Here is a 22,711-nt window from a genome sequence, read left to right on the forward strand (position 1 = left end):
TCTTTTCTGCAATTAGAATATAAGTTTTATACTTTATATTCTCACAAGATTTGGAAAGAAAAATGAAGCTTTTCAGACAAATCACTTATTACCCCAGAGTCAGAACCAGATTATCCATCTCCCAGAAGTCCTCTATCCTGTAAGCTTTTTATAAAGAAGAGTTACATTATACAAATGCACAAGACTTTACAACAAACAGCCTGTCTGAGCTGGCAATGCTTCCTCAAGAAAGTGTAAGACAGAAATAGTTCTCCTCCTAAAAACTTTCAAGTACTGAAGTTTTATTTCACCACTTTAGAACACTACCATACCACAAAGTCACGATCTTATGACTGATGCGAGTTAGAGTCTTCACAAATTCCCTATCCAAGTCTTTTGGTAGTACTACCTAAGATGATAATGATCATCTAGCATCATGCTTAACATAGACAGAAAATAACTGATTTTTCAATCTCTCAAAGATTTACTCAATTCCTGTATTACGTTACTCAAAAAAACCACAAGAATTAACAGTTTTCACATAAACAGGCTTAGCCACAGACTGAAACCCTGGTTTAGAGCCTAATGGTATTATCAGTTTGCTGCCTAATTACTGTAACTGGACAAGTTGACTATGAGCCAGCAATGTGCCCTTGTGGCCAGGAAGGCCAATGGTCTCCTGGGGTACACTGGGAAGACTGTTGCCAGCAGGTCGAGGGAGGTGATCCTGCCCCTCTACTCAGCCCTGGGGAGGCCTCATCTGGAGTACTGCGTCCAGTTCTGGGCTCCCCAGGACGAGAGACATGGAGCTACTGGAGAGAGTCCAGCATAGGGCTATGAAGATGGTCAGAGGGCTGGAGCACCTGCCCTAGGAGGAACGGCTGTGAGGGCTGGGCCTCTTCAGCCTGGGGAAGAGAAGACTGAGGGGGGGATCTTATCAATATGTACAAGTACCTGAAGGGAGGGTGTCAAGGGGACGGGGACAAACTCTTTTCAGTTGTCCCGTGTGACAGGACAAGAGGCGACGGGCAGAAATTGAAGCACAGGAAGTTTTGCCTGACCGTGAGGGGGAATTTCTTCCCTGTGAGAGTGACGGAGCCCTGGACCAGGTTGCCCAGAGAGGTTGTGGAGTCTCCTTCTCTGGAAATCTTCAAAACCTGGCTGGATGCAACCCTGTCTAACATGCTCTAGGTGACCTAGGGAGGCTGGACTAGATGATCTCCAGAGGTCCCTTCCAACCTCAACCATTCTGTGATTTTGTGAACATCTCTTTTCTATTTGTATAATCTCATGACAAATATTTTTATGTGTTACTCAACTGTTTTGCATCTTCATTTTAGTAGATCCTTAGTTCTATCTTCACCTAATTTTAATGGCATATTTGAAAAGAAAAAGCCCAGTGCCTTAAGTGTTCATAAATACCATCTGAATGAATATCAATTTTTCCTGCTCCTTCAGGTGAAATAATTGAAGATTACTCTTAGCTAAATGTTTTGTCTCTCAAAAACACATAAGTACATACTAAAATGACAGAAAAACGTATTTCTGAAATTTGGAGCTAGGGAACACTGGCATGAGCTAAAATGCAGGTACCACAAAGTTGTTCTTCTATTTTTGGTCATTCTTTTCCAGTAAAGATGACTACTTCAATAGCACCTCTCCAAATCTTTCAGTAATTATATTCCCCACCAAGGTCTCCTTTAAAATATAATGAACTAACCTGGTTAGAGGCACCTGGATCTTCAGATATTGAAGAAGGCATTTCAAAGGGAGCTGGCCAGGAGGCCCTTCCTGCTTCATCACTCTCACCTGAAACAGGACCATCCTGGTGCTGTTTTGAAGTGGAAGGAACAGGCTGAGCAGCTCCATCACCATTAATACTGACAAAGCAATATCAAAGGTTCAGTCAACAATATACAATCAGAATCTGCTTTAGAATTATTATATTTTATGCACTTTATTTGCAAAGAATGGCTTTGCTAATATATCAAAAGATTGGTATATTGACAAGTTGTTCATTGCTCAAACTCTTCGATTACGGTATCTGCCGTATTACTGAATCTTGCATATTTTAATGTCTTCCCTCAGGCCCAGTTCTTTGGAGGAATATTGAGATACGTAGTCAGTTAAGTCATGCTATTTACTTTATATTTTCACTTTACTTTAAAATACTTTAATTTCTATTAAAACATTGATAGTCTAGCTACTTCCTGATCTCAACTTTGAATTTCCTCTGTAAAAGAATAAAGCAGTAAATAAGACAGACCACAATGCAATTCTAACATTTATTTCAAGATAAGGAGCCAGGGAAAAATAAGGTGGCACAGAATTCAAACTGATGAAAGCATGAAGTTACCTGTAATACAAAAATTTGGAAAGTATAGCCTTCTGATACCAGTGCTCTTTGCTCTTCTTTTTTCGCTGCCACTTCTGATCAATCAGCCTTTGATAAAACTCTTTAAGCCATGTCCAGTCTCCTGTCTAGGTAATATCATAAATATGAAATTAATGTGAAGAAACATCTACAAAACAAACCAAGTCCCTAATTTAGCTTATGAATACTCATCCCCAGCAAATGGCAGAAAGTTTTTTTAGAAGGCATCAATGTTTTCAACAAATAACCAATTTAAGAGTTTAGCTACAAAGTTACATTACCATCTTTTCTCACAAAAAGTTGAGTGTGAGAGATTAATTAATACTACATATTTTATTATTAATAAAATTTCTAAAATAGTACAACAATACTGAAGCAGTTACAGGGAACTGGGACATGGAATTTCAATCCTACAGTATCGTAAGTAAAAGGACATCAGATTCTCTGTAGCAGTTTGTAGATAAACCAATTGCTGTACAATAGCAGCATTTGCTTCACGCAGATTTTCTGTACTTGCACACACTTTGATATATACATAATTTTTATTTATATATATATATATACACATATATATATATATATATATATATGCTTGCCCCTACACCATTCTTGAAATACTACATTTTGACTATATGACATACTTAAAAACAAATGGTTAACCTGAGATGATCTCATGAAGAGTTCTTGAATATCTAGCTCATCCAGCAAGAGGGTCCGCCCAATTCGATGTACTGCCATGCTCACATGTGACTTGCTATAAGGTATCTTCAGAAGTTTTTTAATATTCTTACAACAGAAAAGAAAACAGATTACATTCCATATAACTATACTGGATTTAAGATATAATTCTTCAGAAGCTATAGATCAAGAATACAGCACGAACATCAGAGAGATACCGGCAGGTAAATAAAACCTTAAAAAGCTAGACTTTTTAAGAAGGCCATTCCAGCCTTTAGGGATGTTTAACATGCGCAGTCAACTCCCTTACCATAACTGCAATAAGCTAGTTTTTCAGATAGTGATTTTCTTCACATCCATCACTGACAAAAGACATCTTAAGAAACAACATTTTTCTCCTCTTCCTTCTCTCTTCCTCACTCATTTGCACGAACACTGCCAGGTTTTAAAATGCGTGCTTACACTTGGATCTGTACAGTTGAGTAAGCAACATCAGACTGACTGCCATCACCTAAAAATGTTTTCACTCATTAATATTGTTGAAGCCAGTCATTAAAGCCACTGGATTTAAACTTATACAGCAACAGAAGACTCACTATTTTCCAGTATTGCTCTAATGGCAAATAAATGCATTCACTACGGAATATAAACACCTCTCATTCCTACACAAACAGTGCATTTGAAAAAGAAAAAGCCAGCTGTAAAACTGCAGTCACTGATTAGGTCTCATTGCATTAGGTTGTGTGAAAACAAGAGCACCACTCCTATATCAAGCAGCTTAGTAAGAAACAGGAAACAGACAGATACAGCAGAAGGAATTAGCAAGCGGTGAAACAATATTGATCAATATTGATCAAAAAGCAGAAAAAAAGAAAAAGGAGAAAAAAGAACAAGTATAAATACTATGCAACGATTAAACATGATCACTCTTTGGATCCTCACAACCCATTATCAGAAGTGACACATTGTGTGTATATACACACATGTAAATAGAGAGTTATCGATCAATCTACGTTTAGTAAAAATCTGTCCAAGATCAATATAGAGATAACTGAATATGCATGTTTCCTCCCCTGAATAATCTCATCTGAATTTAACACAGAAGATTCACCAACATTTCTGGTGCTGGTAAAGTCAGAGAAAAGTAAAGAAGATTGCGCTGAAGGTGGAAGAAGTCTCTCTCTTCCGGATGAGAAGGAAGAAAACAAATCCTAAGAGCAGCAATAATTTGCATCAAATAACTGTATTGCACACACACAAGGCTTACCTACATTATAAACTGATATATCACATTCACAGACTTGCATATTTTAGTTGAAGATTGTTTGTAAAACTGCACTGGAAATATGATTTTATCTACATTTTTTATTCATTGATCACAACCCCCTTTGATGACAGGGCAAAAATTAGATCATTTGTTTGTATTTCATTAGGGGACTTTTCCTCAAAAGACACAAAGATCATTCTTTGACAGTGTCTTAAGATGAGATTTATACACCATAAATGTTTGAATCATGGAACTGAAAGTTATACATACCTCTGAATCAGACACAACATCCACATCATTTCCAATTGAGTCAATGAAGTCATAAGCCATTCCAAAGCTATTTAGAAAATATTACAAGTTAAGATAGATGTAATGTGACATTAAAAATACAGCTACTTGTTCTCCAAAATATGCTCAGCCTCTGAAAGCTAAGCCCTACTAGCTATAATGAGATCTGAGTTTAATTAACAAAATCATTTTGAAGTTCCACAAGTTTTCCACTGATACCACTGGAATTATTTAGATCAAAGTTCAAGACATGCCCAAAAGTAGTTTAATTTTTGTTAAAAAGCAAGGAAATAAGAAAATAAGCTGTCTTAACACACACATCAATAGAAGAACTGGATTCTACGAAATGACTCCCCTCCTTGCCTTTTTACTAAAAAGGAGCAAATCAGTTTTTCAAATGTTTTCTCTCTTTAAAGAAATGAAGCACATTTTATTCTTTAATTTTGGCATCTGCATTTTATTTTGCTTCTATAACAATATTTTTCTTCTTTTTTCAAAACACAAAACTGGCTTAATTATTTCAATAAGCACATCCTTATATCTGTATCTGCCCTTATTAAGGCCTCTCTAAATTACAAGCTATTTAAACCGGAATACTTCAATATGCAGATCATTCTTTCAAATTAAACCAGGTAGTGCCATAACATAATCAAATATATGATATATAAATGTCTGAACTCATACCTTCATTATTAGGTTTAAAAATTGACAAAAACAAACTGCCAGCTGCTATCTGACAAACATAGTATTTAAAAGTTGATAAAGCCCAGAGAAGAAACATGTTGCTCCACTCAAAAAAAAAAAGTATGTCCCCTATTGTCAATTACAAGGATTTAAACACAAGCCTTTGGCACACTGCTAAATTTCACTAACTAGTTGAGTATGATTTTTGCTTGCTCAGCACAGGAGCTAGATTTCCTATTTAGGAACACACAGAATTTGCTTCATCCAACTAATTAACAAACATCCATATTGAAAGATATTACTGCTTTTTAGTTCTGCCACTTATTTTAACTGCCATGCATATTCTTGACAGGACTGTGAAGTTTCTTTTTCCATTAGTTAGCCAGTTCTGATTTCTAAAGATTAAAACTACCAAGACAGCTGCTGAAGTGTCAGGAAGATTTATGTTTGTTCCAATTTCTTATGTTATCAAAAGCCAAATGGCTAGCTGAACCAGTCTGGTTTGATTTTGACCAACTGACAACAGACAATCACAGACCAACATGAAGGTCAACATTACTAGCATCCTTAATCATCTATATAGAAAACAAGACTATAACATACAGGCAAAAACCACAGAAGAAGAAAAGCGGGAATGGTGAAGAAAAAGTAACACATATTTGGTATAATACAAAATATGTATAATATTTTGAATTACATAGGGTCCAAGTTCACTGTTAAATTTATTCTTAAAAGTTTGGAATAAAAATAGAGCTTGACGCATTTACCTTGAAAAGGGTTTACTTTTCTTGTTGTTGCCCAGAATAGTTGTACCTGCTGGTCCCAGCTTAGCACTTTCACGCAACCAGTTCGCAGGTGGAAGTTTCAAATCAGTCTTCTCTTGAAGACGGGCAAACGCTGCTTGCGGTGGGGCAGAGGAGTATTTCACCACAGCGCTGCTCTTCACTTCACTGCCTCCGAGAAACAACAGCGACCCCTGGTATTCAAGGAAATATTAGTCTTTTGTTTATAATAATACGAATTAAAGCTACGAGATTTTGTTTTATATCTGTGCACTTGTGGTTAACATCAGTCATTTTTGCAGGGTAAAACCCTGCATTCGCTCTCAACTCTGCTCAACCGCTCTTAACACACGTTCGCTGCACGGAGTCCCCTCAATTCCCACACAGAGTCAGCGCCACAGCGCTGCGGGAAACGAAGGGCAGCCCAGCTCCCCCGAGACCGGGGATTACTCACGCCTTGGCCTGAAACTACAGCACAGCTCACACCAGCGCTGCAGCTGAACGCGCACAAGAAAAACAACGTTAAAACTAGTGACACGCCTTCCTCAAAGGGCCACGCTTACCCCCGCGCGGTGAGGTACGCGGCCGCCACGCTCGCGGCCGCCGAGCGGACACCCACGAAGAGCACGCAGAGGCCGGCGCAGGATCCAGGGCACGCTCCCGCACGCCACGTTTAAACGCAGCAGTGCCACACGCGGCGCAGCCCCGCGGCAGAGCCGGCCCGCGGCAGCGCGGCGCAGGGGGCTCCTCTCCCTCCCTGCCCCCGGCCCCGCCGGTACCTGCTGCGGCTCCTCCGCCTCTCCTCTCGGCGGGGCGGCGGCCCCCGCGGCTGCGCAGGGCTCCTCCATCTTCCGCTCGCCTGGCGGCGGCGGCGCCGGGCCGGGCGGCGGCCGCGGCCCCGCGGCGGGAGGCTCCGTCTCGCCGGGCCCGCGGGGGGCGGCAGCCGCCGTCAGCGCCGGCGGAAGCGGTAAGCGCGGGGAAGGGGGGGAGGAGCCGCCGGCAGAGCCACCTCTCGCGCGCTTTCCCGCGAAGTCCCTGCAGGCGCTAGGGGCGGGCCCGCAGCGGGCGCTGGCCAATGGGGGAAGCGCGGTGGGTCGAGTTGGAGGGAGGGGCGGGCCCGCAGCGGGCGGGGGCCAATGGGGGAAGCGCGGTGGGTTGGGCGCGGGGGCGGGGCGGGGCGGGGGCGCTGAGGGGCGCGGGGCAGCGGGCGGTGCCGCGGTGCGGCTGAGGGGAGCGTGGAGCAGCCGCCCGCCCGCCGGGCCGCCCGCCGGGCCGCCGCGCCTCGCTGTCTCCGTGGCTGCCGGCCCGGTTCGGGGCGCACCGCGGGGCTTCGCCGGCGCAAGGGCGGAGCGGGGGCGGGAGGCGTCCGCAGGGCGCCGGGAGCTGCGCCGTCAGCACCCGCCCCGCTCCGTCCTTGCGTGACTGAGGGGGCGTCGTGCCGCTGGGCCTCACCGGCCCCGGGAGGCGGCCTGCGCTGCCGCGCCCCTACCCGGGAGGAGCCCGTCGCTACGGTGGATTGAATACTGGAGCAGGCCGTAGGGCTTACTGGCCTGATTTTCACACATACTGAGCGGTTGCAACAGTAAAAACTTGGTGATGGGCACCTTAAAATACAGGGTTACAAATGCCTTGGGCATACTGGCCTCGTTAGGCACAGAATTTGGCAAAAGTCTCAGATGTGGTGGTTTTAAGCAAACAGATTGTTCCATGTATAGTGACAAAGTTAATTTTAACATTTACCATTTAATGTTTTCCTGTGACATGGTGCCCTTTGTTCAGAACCACAAGTTTCCTTTGTTACACCTCTGTGCCAAGAGAGACAGTACAATCTGTGGCTAGCCAGGAAATCCTGCGAGTGGAGGCTGGCCAGCATGATCGTCCTGCGCTGAATATATGGCAACTGAGTGTGGTCTGCCTCTCTTAATGGGGCAACTTCCTATCCTGTCACTGATTCTTACTAAGTTTCTACGATCTTAACTGCCTTCAATTTTTTTTTGTTTTTCACAATTCAGAGTGGTCTATAAATTTGAAAATCATTAGGTGGCTTGACAGAAGGTGCAGTTGCACAGGCCTTGTTTCCTTTGTAAATGAAGCTAAAATATTCCAATTTTGCATATTTTTACTAATATAAAGCATGTCTTAGCAATAACAAAATTGAAAATAGAGCAATGCCTATTGGTAGGAAAATGGATGTATACAATCTAAGAAAAAACATGATACTATTTTTAAAGCACTTTTAGTCTAGCTTTTATTATATTGGACCTGTTCCTACTGCCCCTGCAGACTTTGGCCAAAATCTTGATTCAGTTAGTTATTGCTTGCGTTCCTTTGGAATCCTTTTGTGGTGTTAGGAAGGGACCTTTCTAAGTCTGTTTACAGCAGTAAACGCAAAACAGTATTGCAGTCCTTCAGGGAAAAAAAAAATCTATAAATGTAATACTTTTAAAGCCAAATGGATGTTTGAGTTTGCAAGAATATATTCAAGGTTATTGAATCTGTAAATAGGTAGAATGGAATAAAAGCAAACTGTAGGTTCCTCTTGCCTGTCATGTTTTTTATTATCCTTCTCTAGTTCTGTCACTGACTTCCCCCATCTTAAAAATCACATGAGTTATTTTCACAGCCTTCTGAAGTGATCCTGGCACATTTAGACAGTACAGTTCATCACATTCAAGGCTAAGATGACAATACAGTCACAAAACCATTTCAAAACATGAGCTTGTTTACAGTTTGGGATTTTTTTTTCTTAATCAAAACTACATTATCTGAAACAGCTTATTTTTCATAAGCATGTTTTATATTAGCCTCTGTAAATCATCTTAAAAGTAGTTTATCCAAGTCATTTACCTGCTGTTATACTTGAAGGTAACTTACAGTATGGCATTGTTAATAATAACAGCATCCAAACCACTGCTCTTATATATATTACCAAAACTTCCAATACATATCCGCAGAAAAAAAGTAAGCCATTTAGAAGAGAGCCTTGAAAAACTCCCTGATGGCAGCTTGTACTCTGAAATACCATTCATTACTTATGTCTAATAGTAAGATGGTAAACTAGAGATTGTTTTCATGCAGGAGCTTTGAAATTTCCTTTAAAACAAATGTTTCTGTTTGAATTAGGGGGAAGTTTAGTCTTGCCTACAGTTTGTTACATTTTAAGCAATGGCTTTGTCTCACCATGCCTCAGCTTTTCTTTCTGTGAAATACGTAGAGAATGATCATTTTCCACTCCCCTGTCCATTAAAAAATTTTAACAAAATACTGTAAAAAAATGGCTGCCATATCCATCTCAGGCACTATATCTATAATACGAATTTATAGACCAAATAGTTTTCTGACCAACAGGCAAATGACACAGTGCAGGTTGTCTCCACGCTCTAAAGCTGAATGCCTTCAAACACAGTATCCGCTCCTGAACTGCTAATAGGTTTTCCTAGACCATACCCAGCATCGTGTGAGCCGTGCTTGCTGGCAGGGAGTGTGCAGAGTAACGGTGTGTTTCTGCTTACATTGTGCAAGACTGAAGTCACCATATTCATTATTTATGTAGTTGTATTAAGTCTCACTGTAGTTTCCATAGAATTTGTTTTTAGCCTTAATTAGTTTTATATTACTTAACAACCTAGTTTAGTCTAGCACAGTTTAGCTACTGTGAATTTCAAATTATGTGAATTCTTTACATTCTAATGGACAAACAAGTACCTCTGATATTCAGGGGTAGGGTAAGAATTGTTTAGGCAAGCCGTACACCAGGTAAACTATTTGGCGGAAGAGAAGTACAGTTTTGTAGTTAAGAGTTCTGGATAATTTCTTGGTTTTATCCCAAACTATTATTAATTTTGACTAAGAACCTTAAGAGAAAATTTTGCCTTATTTATAGTACTGCACAGGGTAAATGACAATTTCAGGATCTAGCACTTATATTTCGGGTGATTATCCTAGGAGAGAAAGGGGTATTTGTGTTAACCCTTTTGTATTACCACAGAATTACTGTCTTTAGCATTTTATTTAGTATCTTTTCAGGAGTAACTTACCCAGAAGTACCATCTTCTAATACAAAGTGCTATTTTAAACCAAGACTTTGTTTTTAACACCAGGTTTAAAGGGCAGAAGCATAATTTGATTCCATATTTTTCGCAGTGGTGGAATTAAATCACAAGTAATATGCTAATTATATCTTAAACCATCTCTGATGGAGTTAAGTCTTGGAGCTATTAAGGTAGGGACAATTTTCTTTAAGCTGCAGGCAGTGATCATTGCCTACTGTAAGATGTTCTACCGTATCAGCAGGGTTTTTTTTTCTCTGCTTTTAGTAATACTAGCCCGTACAGCTCCATACAAGGAAATCACTTTTTATAGCTGATAGCACAGAATTACAAGTTAATTTAGTAAGTCAGGAACAGATTTTATACAGTAATGAAAGACTATTACATTTGAATATAAAGTTTAAAATGTGCATCACAACTTTAATTTTATGAACTTTAGTTTTGTGAATCAAAAGATTCTATCAAAAACACTAAGACAATTTTAGATTCGTGTTTATGTTATTCAAATACTTGAAATATACTTGCATTCTTAAAAATGAAGAAGTAGGTTGATGAAAATTCAATTTGTAGGGGACAACATTCTTAAGTTAGAAAGAAATGGGAAATATTTAAAGAAATATTTTAAACAAACAATGAATAAAACATTCCACACTCACACTAAGAAGACAGTTGCTACCTTTTAATGTAAAAGAGGCAGTAATCGCTCTTGATGCATGATGATAGTAGCTATCACCAAGCCATTAAACCTGCTAATGTTATTCTCACAGCACAGAAGTGTAAATAATTGTTTGCCTAGATTTAACTATCTGTGAAAAAAATAACAACCCACACCCCTGTATTTCCATATTAACAGGAGGAGTAATTATAGTCTTAATTGACAGCTTTTATAATAATTATTTTAAAACACAGTGCTAGGTGTTAAGCATCTTGTGCCACCACTTGCATGGAGTATGTAGGCCAAAATATAGCAAAATACTCTGCAAATGTTTATTATTTTACCAAGGAGGCATATCCAGCTCTCACAGTTTTCAGTTGTGATAGTGTTTTTCTTAAACTCCTGGAGTAATGCTGTTTTTTGACACATCTTGCTTCCATCCTTTTCCTATTTATAAATAGCAACTTAAACACAAGTGCAACAGGTGCAAAAATAGAAAGCAAAAATATCCGTAAGGTATTGCCAGACCTTTTTAATAACCGTGGTTTGTATAGACAATTAAGAAGTGTGTTTTCGTAAAGGAATTTTAGAATAGAAATTATATATATACCTGGTGTCCCCGTTTTTGGCTTTGTCAAAAATCCTTTCTTCAGAGCAAGAATGCAAAATGTCATTGAGCTGATTGCTTAGGGGTAATACTGAGGGAAAAGCTTTTGCTGCCGGGAGGCCGGGGACGGCGGGGGCAAGGAGGGTCCCGGGCAGCCCGGCCCCGCCACCCCGCGCGAAGCCTTCGCGCCGCCGCCTCTCCCTTCCCTCCTCAGAAAGACGCGGCCGCGAGGGCCGTGGGGAGGCCTCCCCCCACGCCAGGAGGAGCGAGCAGGCCTGCATTTCCAGAGGGATCTTTTTCACGCCCAAAGCAAGGGTCTCACCGCGCAGATGGGGGTTTATCTCCTCACGAGGAGGGCGCCGGCACCCGCCGTGGGGGGCTCGTCCCACCGCGTAATGGCGGCGCCGCCTCCTCCTCGAGGCTGCTCCGCTGCAGCTTCTGTGAGCGGGACAAGGCAGCCACCGTGGCAACCGCGGCGGGGTGGCGGGGCGAGGCGAGGCGGCGAGGCGAGGCGAGGCGGTGAGGCGAGGCGGCGAGGCGAGGCGAGGCGAGGCGGTGCGGCCATGCCCAAGGGCAGGTCGGCCAAGCCCTGCACGAAGCGCGACGGCGCCTGGGTGAGGACCCGTGGCTGGGCGGAGGGGTCGCCGCGGCGCTGGCACCTCCCGGGGCTCCTGTCCCAAACTCGGCTCTTTTAAAACTCCAACCCTCCAAAGAAACCGCCCCGAAACTTTGCCAACGCTCATCTCCTTTCCTGAGGAAAGGCGGCTGTGGGGGGAAGAGGCTCCTTTTGCCAAGGAAGCCCCCAGGCTTCAGTAGGTGACAGAGGTATTTTCAAAGGAAAACAAGGCTCCACATTCCTGGTCTGAGGAAAAAAAGGAGGCGCAGGGAGAGGGAGGAGAGCAAGCCGGGAAGTCTGGTAGCAGTCGGTGTCCTTGCCCGGGTACCGCAGAGGCAGGGGATCGGGGCCGCCGTGAAAGCCTGCGGCGTTGCGCTCAGAGGAGCAGGAGCTGCCTGAAAAAAGAAGAGATTACAGCATCAGTGCCTCTAATAGATAAATTACCGTTATACAAATGACTTTCCTGGGGAAATAATATTCTGTGCCGTTTTTCTTACCTGTTTTATTCATCCACATCCTAAGTTTTTTAAGGCAGGGGTTGTGTTTTATACGGAGGGAGCCTGATTTTCCCGAAAGCCGCTAGGTGGGGGTGAAACACCAACAATGAAAAAAAAAGTGACAAACCACAGTTTCTGTCCACATTTCTGATTGGGTTTATTTGTTTTCACGGATCAAAATTTTATGTTTTTCCAGTTCGCCCATATCGGACTATGTCAAAGCCAGCCTGAGTCAGCTACAGGCTCTGCGCTAAGACAGGCGCAAAACGCCAAAGAAGTTCAGTATATTGAGGAGAGATTGCCGCCAGGGTACAGAGCTCGGGAGCAGGTGAGCTGTGGGAATGCAGTTAATTTACAGAAGCCCCTTTTTGCAAGGTTTTGCTGGGTGAAGGCTTGCTAAGGTACACAAGTCAGAATAGCGCTTACATTTTTGGCAGTGACGCAGCAGTCACAGCACACTGACAGGCGTTGTGCCTTGGGGTCTAAAATGATTGCCAGCTGCGATGAGGGAAAAAGGTACTTCATGATATACTGTTACTCAGTTATAATTTTGGGTACTCAAAGTCCTCCTGTAGTTACTGCTGGTTTCCAGTATCGGTTACTTTCCCCTTTCATTGGTTGTAATAGCTATTTGAGACACATCTGTATGTCAGAATGTATTATGATCTATCTTAGTCTAAAATACATGTGCAAAATAGCCCTGCAAGAGCATTCCATTAAAAGTTGATCAGCTGTTTTGAATTGAATAGCAGACATTCTGTATATTCAAGCAAACAATTATTTCTTTAAAAATCAGAAACTTCGTATCTGAAATATCTTTAAGGCTTTCTTAAAAATGAGAAAATTGGGCCAATTTTGGAAACAATCAAAACACAGTACTTTTAAAATTTGAGCATATATTACATTACAATTTCATAAGCATATCTTTGTGTCCTAATTCTGTGGTCATGCTGAGCTTTGCTTTACCCAAACACTTTGTGCACACAGTATTTTCTGTTTTCATTTCCAATAGGCATAACATTATATTGAGTTCATGTCATAAATTTTGGTGTTACCAAGAGCAGAAATTGGCTGGGAAGAATGCTTAAAATGGAAGCTTGGGGCTAGTGAAAAGGAGGAGATTATAGTATATTATGTTGGTTGTACAGCTTTCTGCAAAGCATCTGACCTCAGCCTCTGAGAAGGAAAAGCAGGTTAGATAGGCCTTTTATCAACACCAGCATGACTGTTATCTCGTGTTACACTGTCCATTTACCTACCCTTCACTGTTAGCAAGAACTAGTGAAATTTCGAGTTCTCATTAATGAAGAAGTAAAAGGTCTGCAATGACAGTATGAAGATGCAGTAAAGGCTAAAATGTGATGTCACATGAACGATCTGAGAAGGTTTGTGTATGTGACATTTCTAAAAACTGCTGATAAAGAATTGTTGAAACTGGCTATATGTGCAGCTGTCTTTAATCTCCTTGTACAAAGGAAACCCCTGGCGGTGTGGTTAATTAATTTTCTCAGAAGTGTAGTATTTTTTAAGCTTATATTAATTCTTATTTCTTATTTAGTGATAGTCTTATGATGTAATAGATTTTTAAAAAACATTAATTAATATATGGAATCATTTCAAGAGAGTATTCAATATGTAACATCTTGGCTATCAATTTTCCTGCAACATGTAAGAACTAGTAATAAACATCGTTCCTAGGTTGTTAAGGTTTGCTTGTAACTGCAGTGGAGTCCTTTAGTAGATCACCATTTTAGCAACATAAAAGGTGCTTAATTTTAAGCCCATGTATAAGAATGTATCCATTGCACTTATTGGGCTACAGTCTGGCTGAATTTTTATGTGAACTGGGCACCTACCAAAAATGAAACAAATTCAGCCAGTGTACCAAATACTGTAGGATATGATTGTGCAACTGACTGCATGCAGGCAGATTTTCATTTGTTGATTATTCTTGCTGGATCAGACCTCTTGTGATATCTTGTCTTTGGAACTGATTCAGAGTATATCTCATAAAAGCCACTTACTCTTGAAACAGTTTTTAAAAATTGTATTACATTAAAATTTGTTCTTCTGTATGGAGGTGAATATCATAGCTGGAAGATGAAAACTTTATTCCACAATATTAAAAGTAAAAAGCACTAGATCAGTTACAAAAAAACCAAATGTTTCCAATGTGAAACAGAAAAATAATACAGGAGGAGAAATCAAGGGAATCTAATAGTCCAAAAGAGTTTTTAGTGTTTCACATTTTAGCTTAAAAAATTAAATATGTTAATTACTTTTTAAACGATTAGGGTTTTTTTGCAGATGCCCTTTTCTCCTAAAACTGTAGTTTCATTTTACATACTGGAAGAACATTATGTTAAAAAATGAGATTATAAATTAGTTATGCGATTAATACCTCTTCCACTTCCCCTGCAACAAGCAGTGTACATGACATTTAGTACATAAATCATAGATTAGTTCAGTTTGGAGGCCCCTTTTGCAGTTCATTTTAATTAGCTTTGGGCTTACTAGTGAATCAAACAAGGCAATCCTGACATATGTCTAATTTTTGCTTCTTGTAGATGGAATGCAGCATTTCTTATTTGAAAATTCATACTTTTATATTAATCATGTATATGTTTAGTTAGTCAGGGAACACCCATCCTCCTGATGACTTTTTTGGTTAAAAAAAAAAAAAAAAAAAGGAAAGAAAAGAAAAGAAAAAAGTCCATTTTGCCCCAGTAAAATGATGTGCAATTAAGATTAAAAATATGAAAATGATACCAGTGATAGAAGGTATACAACTATAATTTCAGCATCTGTCAGAATATAAGAACTAAGACTAGTGTGTATGTGTGCAAGACAGGGTATATGAAAATTCAGATTTTTTCCCCCATCTCTTCTTTTTTCAGAAAGCAATGAACAACAACTTCCCATTTTCTTCTCATGACAACAGACATTGTTTACAGAATGTAGGAGAATATTTTGATTTTGTAAGTACCCAGCGCTGAGAAAATCAGAAGGTGCATCTCTCAGTCTGCTAGAGATTAAAGACAACATCATTTTTCTCCCTTCTAAAAATCATAGATGCTCAGAGCTGTGAGAAGGGAGAAATATAAGCAACAAAGAAACACACCCTTTATTAGCATAGGGATGTGACTTCTCTCAGGCTGATGTAGGTATACAGCAGTACAGATGGTCACTGAGAGGGGCAGAATTTGAGGGGAACAAAAATGCCCGTGATTTAGGTCTTTGATAGGCATCTTCCAGTGCTCCTGTTGGGCAAGACTTAAGATTTTGCACTAAGTTACGTGTGCTATCACTCTGCTAGAAGTGATTGCCTTTGCACTGAGCTTTTGTCAGCCACTCATAAGTCAGTTGCACATACTGATTTTTCATACACCTTTTTCAAAAGTTTAACGAAATCCATAGGACATCCCAGATATATCTTCTGAATGTATTATTTTCCAATACACATCTCTTTATCTCTATGTAGCAGAAGCCACAATTTTGATTTTTTTTAAACTGTGTTTGGCTTTTCTGTATTTGCAACAGTTTCATGTTTTTCAGTTCTTCTTAGATCGTTGACATCTTTCTAAGCAGCAAAAAAAATAGCACAATTTACAAGATAATGAATAGAGGAGGAGGAAGTGAATTGTCATATTGAATGTCTGTCTGACATGTGAGCTCCCTTAGACCTAGATTTTTAGGTATTCATTACTCACTAGTATTGAATACCTCAATTTCTGTGTACTTTGTATGACACTCAGTGTCTCATAGATTTGATGGTACTGATAAACTTTAATTCCCAGTAAGTTTCCTGAAACTTACGTAGTGTGAAAATCAGATTCCATCTTCCTGTGACTGGACACATAAGTAAGGGATATTTTAAAAAATTCCGGTTTTCAGTCTGTCTCAGTTTTTTACTAGAGTCCAAACATAACATTATTAACTTAATTATTTGTTACTCTGAAGATCAATCTAGCTGTTACTCTGAGTATATAGCATGCTGCAGAGATGCTAAGTATGAGTGATTCATTAGTAGTAATAGGTGAAAAGTCAATATATTTCTCTTTATGTATGTTCAGACAGGCAAGTCAGGCAGTATTATTTTTAGCTTAGATTGACCATGAGTTCTTGAAATCACTGTGGTAACAGCTTCATTAACTTCCCAATGGGGTAGTGACTGTTGCAAGCTTCATCTATGAAACTGTCATCCTAAGTCATATGTTTACAGGAATTTTTGTTACAATCTTTTTTGTAGGGTTTTGGACGGAAGAAAGTTGAACCAGAGAGAAGGCAACAGAACTCACAAAACTTCTGCCTATGGGCACATGAATCTGTTCCTAGCAGTGATGATGGCTTTACCATTTATCAAACGTCATTCATTAAAGATCAAAATACTGAGTGCTCATTCTGTAGGCGATATCCAAAACACCACTTAGAAAAGTGTTACACTAACAAACCCATTACTGAGGATGAAAAAAACATGCAGCCAAACAAGTCAAGTTAATTACAAAAGCACCTTTTCTTTGGATCTGAACTACTCATCACTCAAACACATGATGAAATAAACATTTGTGTAAAGTGAATGTGGTAGTGCAGTTGAAAGTTCATTTGAAACTAGCAATCATGTTGATTTCTCTGAAGACAACTATTACAATAACAAAAATTAATGAAGAGCATTATGAGGAAAAGTACGCTTGCACATATTTTTAGAAATAGCTGTATTACAAGAACAGAAGTAGTGATTATACTTGTGTTGATCCTAGTTGATCCTCATCTTGATATGAAAGCTCCAATTTCAGAATCGATGGCATGGCTGTTGCCTTAAGGAGTTGACGGCGTCTGTGTTGACAGATATATTTACTGAACTGGATCCTTGAGGATTCACTACCAAAATGCCATATTCAGGTATGGAATGAACTTTGCTGAAAGATTTTATGGATATGAACACAGGTTATTAGCCATTAGGGAAACTAGATAACAGAGCAGCTGAATAGTAGACTGCTGTGCAAAATAACTGTAATGTTTGGTTATAACACAGCAGTTGTATAAATAAACAAAGAAAGGATGCTGCATACAGTCTTTGCATGCCTGTACAGTAATCTTTCAAGTGTATATTTGCGTGTGTCTATGTATGTTTGCATCATGCATAGTAGTAAGTCAAGAAAAAACTTACAGAATGTTGTGTGAATGACTGAGTTTAAGGTGGTTTGGGTCTAGAAAGGACTAATGATTTATAAGTACGTGTCCCTAAGGAACTGAATTCAGAAGCTATCAACCAAGCACTCTGCTCTCAGAACACTTACTGTCTTTAGAATTTGGAAGGTATTAGAGTCAGGCCTCAAAGTAATGTTTTCTACTTCCAGATCATTTCCATTAATATAAGTAAAATAATAAACCAAACTCTGTATCTTGACACATACTATAAATATACTTGTTGCTGTGCAAAATAATGTTGACTACAAAATTTAAAGCATAAGCTTAAGGGATAGTTTACTTTGCTTACAAGATAAGCTCAACATAAATCTCTAACCCCGTTGAATTCACTGCGTTACCAGAGAGGCCATGAAAATGAACTATGTTAAATAATGATTTCTGCCTTTCAATGAACGTATGTATATTTTTGTACCAGCATGTAATAGGCGACCTTTTTGCATCTCCTCAAAAGATATTATATTAGAATACTTCACTGAACATTTAGCAATTTTATTAGCACATGCTGAAATAATAAACAATTTTTTATGAAGTTTCCTCTACTAAAGTTCCTGGGGAGTTGCACAATATGTAGAAATGCAAAACATCATTAAACAATGTTAAAAACAGATAAAGCCAAGTAACATAGTGTTATTAAAAAGAATTACTCTTTTTCAAAGTAAAGACAGCCTGCCTTGAGTGATCTAGAATCAGAATTTCCAAAGCTTTAGCCAACAATTTCATCTCCAAAGTGAATCAAAACTAAAGTGTGTGCCAATCACATGGTAAATGAAGTACCCCATGCTGTTTGGCATACTCAAGAGGGCAATCTTGGATCTTCATCAGAAGGGAGAAACACATTCTTGCTACATTGGTAATGTTTATCTGTGGTTTAACATTACAGCTGGATATAGTGAATACATTGCTCTAGTTTGTTATGCTTTAGAACAGTAATAGAAAGATTCCAGATTTCTTTACTTTTTTTTTCTTTTTCTTTTTCTTTTCTTTTCTTTTTTTTTTTTTTTTTGCCTTCTCCACATTTTTTTTCTGCTCACATTTTGACTCAGGCATGCTTTTTTTTAAAGCAACTGTGGGTTAATTAGTTGTATGTTCTCAACCGTATTGCGATGAAGATTCTAGAGGAACTGAAGAGCTGATGAAATTTCTATATAAACTGTATACTATAGCATATATATACACTATATATAGTATGTATACTAAATAGTGTATGTATACTATATACTGTGGTGGGTTGAACAAAAAAAAGTGATTCCCAAGTATCACAGACTCCAGCTGTTTTTCTTTTTTAGTAAATAACATTAGATACAATACATTGAATTTTGAAATGAATGACAAAAAGCCACGTCTTGTGGAAAGTCTTAGCCTTACATACTTTGGATAGACAGAATCAGTGTTATTTCATCTTGAATTAATAATGTTTCTTAGGAGAAAGCCCTACTAAGTTAAACATTTTTTTTCTTTTTTTTTTCTCCCTTTAGGTTCTGGGATAGGGTGGAAAAGGGCTAATAACTCCCATAAAGGCTTCTGAGTTAGTATAGGAAAGCACACCCAGCTAGCAGTTAGTTAAGATCACATGGGCGTACGCTGGCTCAGCACCATAAGCATACTTTGGTAAAAACAACCGAACACTGTTCTAGAAAAATAGATGTCATGCTCTAGGTCATGCTTTGAATTGTTGCTCCCTTTCCATTCAGAACCTCTTAGACTTTCTACAGAGGGAAAATTGGTGATAAAGACGGGGTTTTTTGATTTTTTTTTTTAAGCACATGAGTTCCTTACAAAAGTTTCCATGAACAGAGTTCCCAACAATTTGTACACTGTGAGAATCTCTTTGCAGAAACAACAGGTGTTATACTGTAGTCCTTCCGAACAAGCAGCTGTCTTAGCTCTTTTTTATTTTTTTTTTCCTCCTGAGCCTTGCATTGATTTAGGGACTGTCTATACAGCTTTAACTTTGCTAAGTTGTACAATTCTTAAGTTGTTTATTTCCTGTTAATTTGAAAGCAGTTTCAGTAGGTTAGCTAAATTTACAAAATTCAAGCAAAACTGATTAAAGAAACTTAAGCCAAGGGTATGGACAGATCCTTTGGTTCTTTGCTGATATTCATCAGCTGAACCATGGTAATAGGCTAAGAGAGATCAATTAATATGGCTGAGCTGAAGACTGACGTTGTTACCACTCACTGCTCCAGGCCCTGGTTTAAGACAGCCTACTTCTCAGGTTTAGTTCAGCTGAGTTGGAATACAGTCCTACATTTATAGCTGCATAATTATGTCCACTTTTTTTCTTTTTTTCCTCCCTACCTTAGTTGGTGATCATTGCATCTGGGAAAATGGTCTCACTCAATGCTGCTTTCTCCTGGACCAGATGGCTTCCTGGTGAGCTAAATGTCAACTCTCCTTTTCTAGCTGTTTCACCATAGAAAATGTTGTAACCTATGAAATACTTCTAACAGCCATTTGACCCTGATGGGCAAGCTATTGAAATGGTATAGTAGAAGATGAGTTTGTTTTTGTTACCATGTGAGGCAAAAAACTTAAGTTTTTAATGAGCCGCCAGTCTGAAAAAGCTCACGGTAAGAGGATGCTGAAAGCCTGAGCTACGTGGCCTGTGAGGAAAGGTGGGTGGCTGCTCTTGGCGCTAGTAATTCAATGGGGGTGCAACAGCTTGAGTTCCAAGTCGTGTGCTGCTAATCTGATCACTCCGTGTTGATAATCAAATCATTCTGTGTAGCTCCAATGTTGCTTCTTAGCCTGCGCTCTCAAGGTTAGACTGAATGAAGTAACTTGATCTAGATGTTGCAATGAAGATGAGTCCTATACATCCTCAAGCTGCATAGTTATATAGTAGCAACACTGCTGGAGATCTGTCTAAACCCAAGACGTGTGGTGATTTCTGTACCATGATATGGTTCAAGAAGTACAGTCCTTTTAGAGTGGATAATATTGAAATTCTGTAAATGTTCTTATATTGGTTTAGCTTTTCCCTAACCAAACAAAATATTGGTGTAACTGTAATGATGATAATGTTGAACCAAAAGTATAGACTTATATCTAATAGAAATGCGTATGCTGCTCTAGTGGCTGTGCTGGTTGATAGAAACAGAATTTCTAACATAAGTGGAAAACTGGATTAGGCATGTCTTTAAATTGGAGTCCTTGCAAGCTTCCTTCCTGGTCCTTGATTTCTCCCTGTTTCTGCTGTGTTATCTATGAGCACTAGCTGACAAAGCATAGAGACCCATTTGACTGGAATGAGAAGAGACTGTACAAATCTGTCTCATCCCAAATTTCTTGTGTTACGCCTTCCTCCCTCAAAAGTATTAATGTAATGAGCTGTTAAAACATTATCTAAAGAATGTTTAGTTAAAGGGAAGTCTATTCAGCAGGGAAGTAATCCTAACTGGCCTTAGTTTGGAAGTTTAGCAATAGTGGGTGTGAGTGAAAGTACCCAGTTTATGATTCAGTCAGGCAGTTGTGTAATATTTATGAAAAGCGTGTTGTCAGCTTGCCCTCTCCTCTGATCCCAGTTTGTTTTACTTCAGTAATACTGACCTGAAAGTGAAATATCTCAAATTATCCTTTCTTAAATCTTGAATACAGAAAGCAATGTAGTTTGAAATAAGAGGTAAGTTTCAGTCCAGTAGAATCAAAGAAATGTTAGAAGGGACAGCTGGAGCATATCTAGTTCAGCCTCCTGCTCAGATGGGACTATTGCCAGCACAGGATCAGCTCAAGCTGTGGCTTTGTCAGACTGAGTCTAGAAAGCCTCCAAGGCGGGCGCTTCCACAGCTTCTCTAGTGCAACATCTGGCACTACCAAAAAGAGTTTGGCTGCATCATCTTTGTAGCTGTGCTTCAAGCCGTGACAGGCTGCCCATTTAAAATAGGTTCTCTTCTTTCCTCTATTCTTGCATTGTTTCAGGGAGAAGGTTGTAGATAAATACACGATGGTGCAAGTTTTCTTTACTTGTTTATTCTTTCCTCGTATCGAAGCTGTTTCACATGCACGGACTATTTAGATGTTCATTAGATCGGCAAGAGAATGTGCACATATGTACATAAACGAGCATGCTTCTCCGGCCCAGGGGTTAAGATACCCACCAGGGAGAAGGGGTTGCCTAGGTCAGGGTCCTTGTATGGCTGACGACTGTTAAATTTAAAATAAGCATTAACTGAAGCAAGGACTGGAACTCAGGTCTGTCTACTTGTATATGAGTGCCTAAACCACTGAACTAGAGAAAGCCCCGTGCTTTCTTTGAAGCCCGATCGATGTTTAACCATTTCATACAAAATGTAGCAGCTTTCACAGAAAGAGTACAGAGGGGTCTCTTTTCCAGACTACTTAAAACAGCTCAGAAAATCATAAGAATCTTAAGAATATCTTTTTTTCCCCTGCTGTAGGATGTCTAGAAATAGTAAAATGATGCTCATAAAGTGCTGTACTAATAGTAATGAATTAATCCTTACACCAGCCCCATGAAGTACTTTAGTGGTACTCATTTTACAGATATTTTAATTGTGGCATGCTATAGTGATGGTGATTACTCAGAGTCAGCAGCAAGAGCCATGACTATAAAATGGAGTCCAGACTCCTAGACTTTTGCTGTAACCAGCACTTCTTTACCTTTACATAGATTTGCTATATACTACCATTAGAGCTTCATTAGAGTTCTTACTGCCTGCCACTCTATTATTTGAAGAAACTAATGGCTGTTTGTATGTGCTTATGATGCCTTTCAATATTGAATGAGAGACAATTTTTATAACTGGAAGTATGCTATTTCCATAATGGAAGTGTGTTTCAAATTACAATTAACTTCCTCTTTCCCTTTCCTATCCCCATAAAAATAAAGATCTGACTTAGATTACCCAGCATATTCTGATACCTACAAATGGCAATGCCTACTATGTGTACAGACCAACAGAAGCAGTAAATACTATACTCAGAAGTAAATTCTTGTGGGATCAGACCCTATAGTACTAACCAGACATTCATGCCTCAAATGGTGTTTTAGGCATGCATTAATG

General features: G+C 39.6%; 2 protein-coding genes across 4 annotated transcripts in view; one reads left to right on the top strand and one right to left on the bottom strand.

The window, feature by feature from the left end:
- The window catches only part of EDRF1 (erythroid differentiation regulatory factor 1), a 28,577-nt gene extending 21,661 nt beyond the window's left edge, over window positions 1–6,916 (bottom strand). For 2 of the 3 annotated variants that reach the window (XM_062580559.1, XM_062580557.1), the window contains exons 1-6: window positions 6,832–6,916; window positions 6,038–6,246; window positions 4,569–4,635; window positions 3,014–3,139; window positions 2,336–2,460; window positions 1,700–1,859 (exon numbers count right to left, since the gene is read on the bottom strand). In XM_062580559.1, the coding sequence (XP_062436543.1) occupies window positions 1,700–1,859; window positions 2,336–2,460; window positions 3,014–3,139; window positions 4,569–4,635; window positions 6,038–6,246; window positions 6,832–6,900 (756 nt within the window). In that variant the 5' untranslated portion in view covers window positions 6,901–6,916. Of the gene's footprint in view, window positions 1–1,699; window positions 1,860–2,335; window positions 2,461–3,013; window positions 3,140–3,341; window positions 3,408–4,568; window positions 4,636–6,037; window positions 6,247–6,831 lie in introns of those variants that run through there. The other variant, XM_062580558.1, reaches the window with a different exon arrangement.
- A 4,842-nt stretch (window positions 6,917–11,758) lies between these two features.
- On the top strand, window positions 11,759–16,974 carry TEX36 (testis expressed 36). The gene is made up of 4 exons (XM_062580376.1): window positions 11,759–11,977; window positions 12,673–12,804; window positions 15,374–15,454; window positions 16,726–16,974. The coding sequence occupies exons 1-4, from the start codon at window positions 11,759–11,761 to the stop codon at window positions 16,972–16,974; spliced, it is 681 nt and encodes a 226-aa protein (XP_062436360.1).
- The last annotated feature ends 5,737 nt before the right edge of the window (window positions 16,975–22,711 follow it).

Source organism: Rhea pennata, chromosome 7 (genome assembly GCF_028389875.1).
Source record: "Rhea pennata isolate bPtePen1 chromosome 7, bPtePen1.pri, whole genome shotgun sequence".
Taxonomy (NCBI): domain Eukaryota; kingdom Metazoa; phylum Chordata; class Aves; order Rheiformes; family Rheidae; genus Rhea; species Rhea pennata.

Coding starts and splice junctions, on each gene's coding strand:
- TEX36 (XM_062580376.1), top strand. CDS start 11,759: ATGGCGGCGCCGCCTCCTCCTCGAGGCTGCTCCGCTGCAGCTTCTGTG. Junction 12,805..15,373: donor GGTACAGAGCTCGGGAGCAG/GTGAGCTGTGGG, acceptor TTCTTTTTTCAG/AAAGCAATGAACAACAACTT. Junction 15,455..16,725: donor TAGGAGAATATTTTGATTTT/GTAAGTACCCAG, acceptor TCTTTTTTGTAG/GGTTTTGGACGGAAGAAAGT.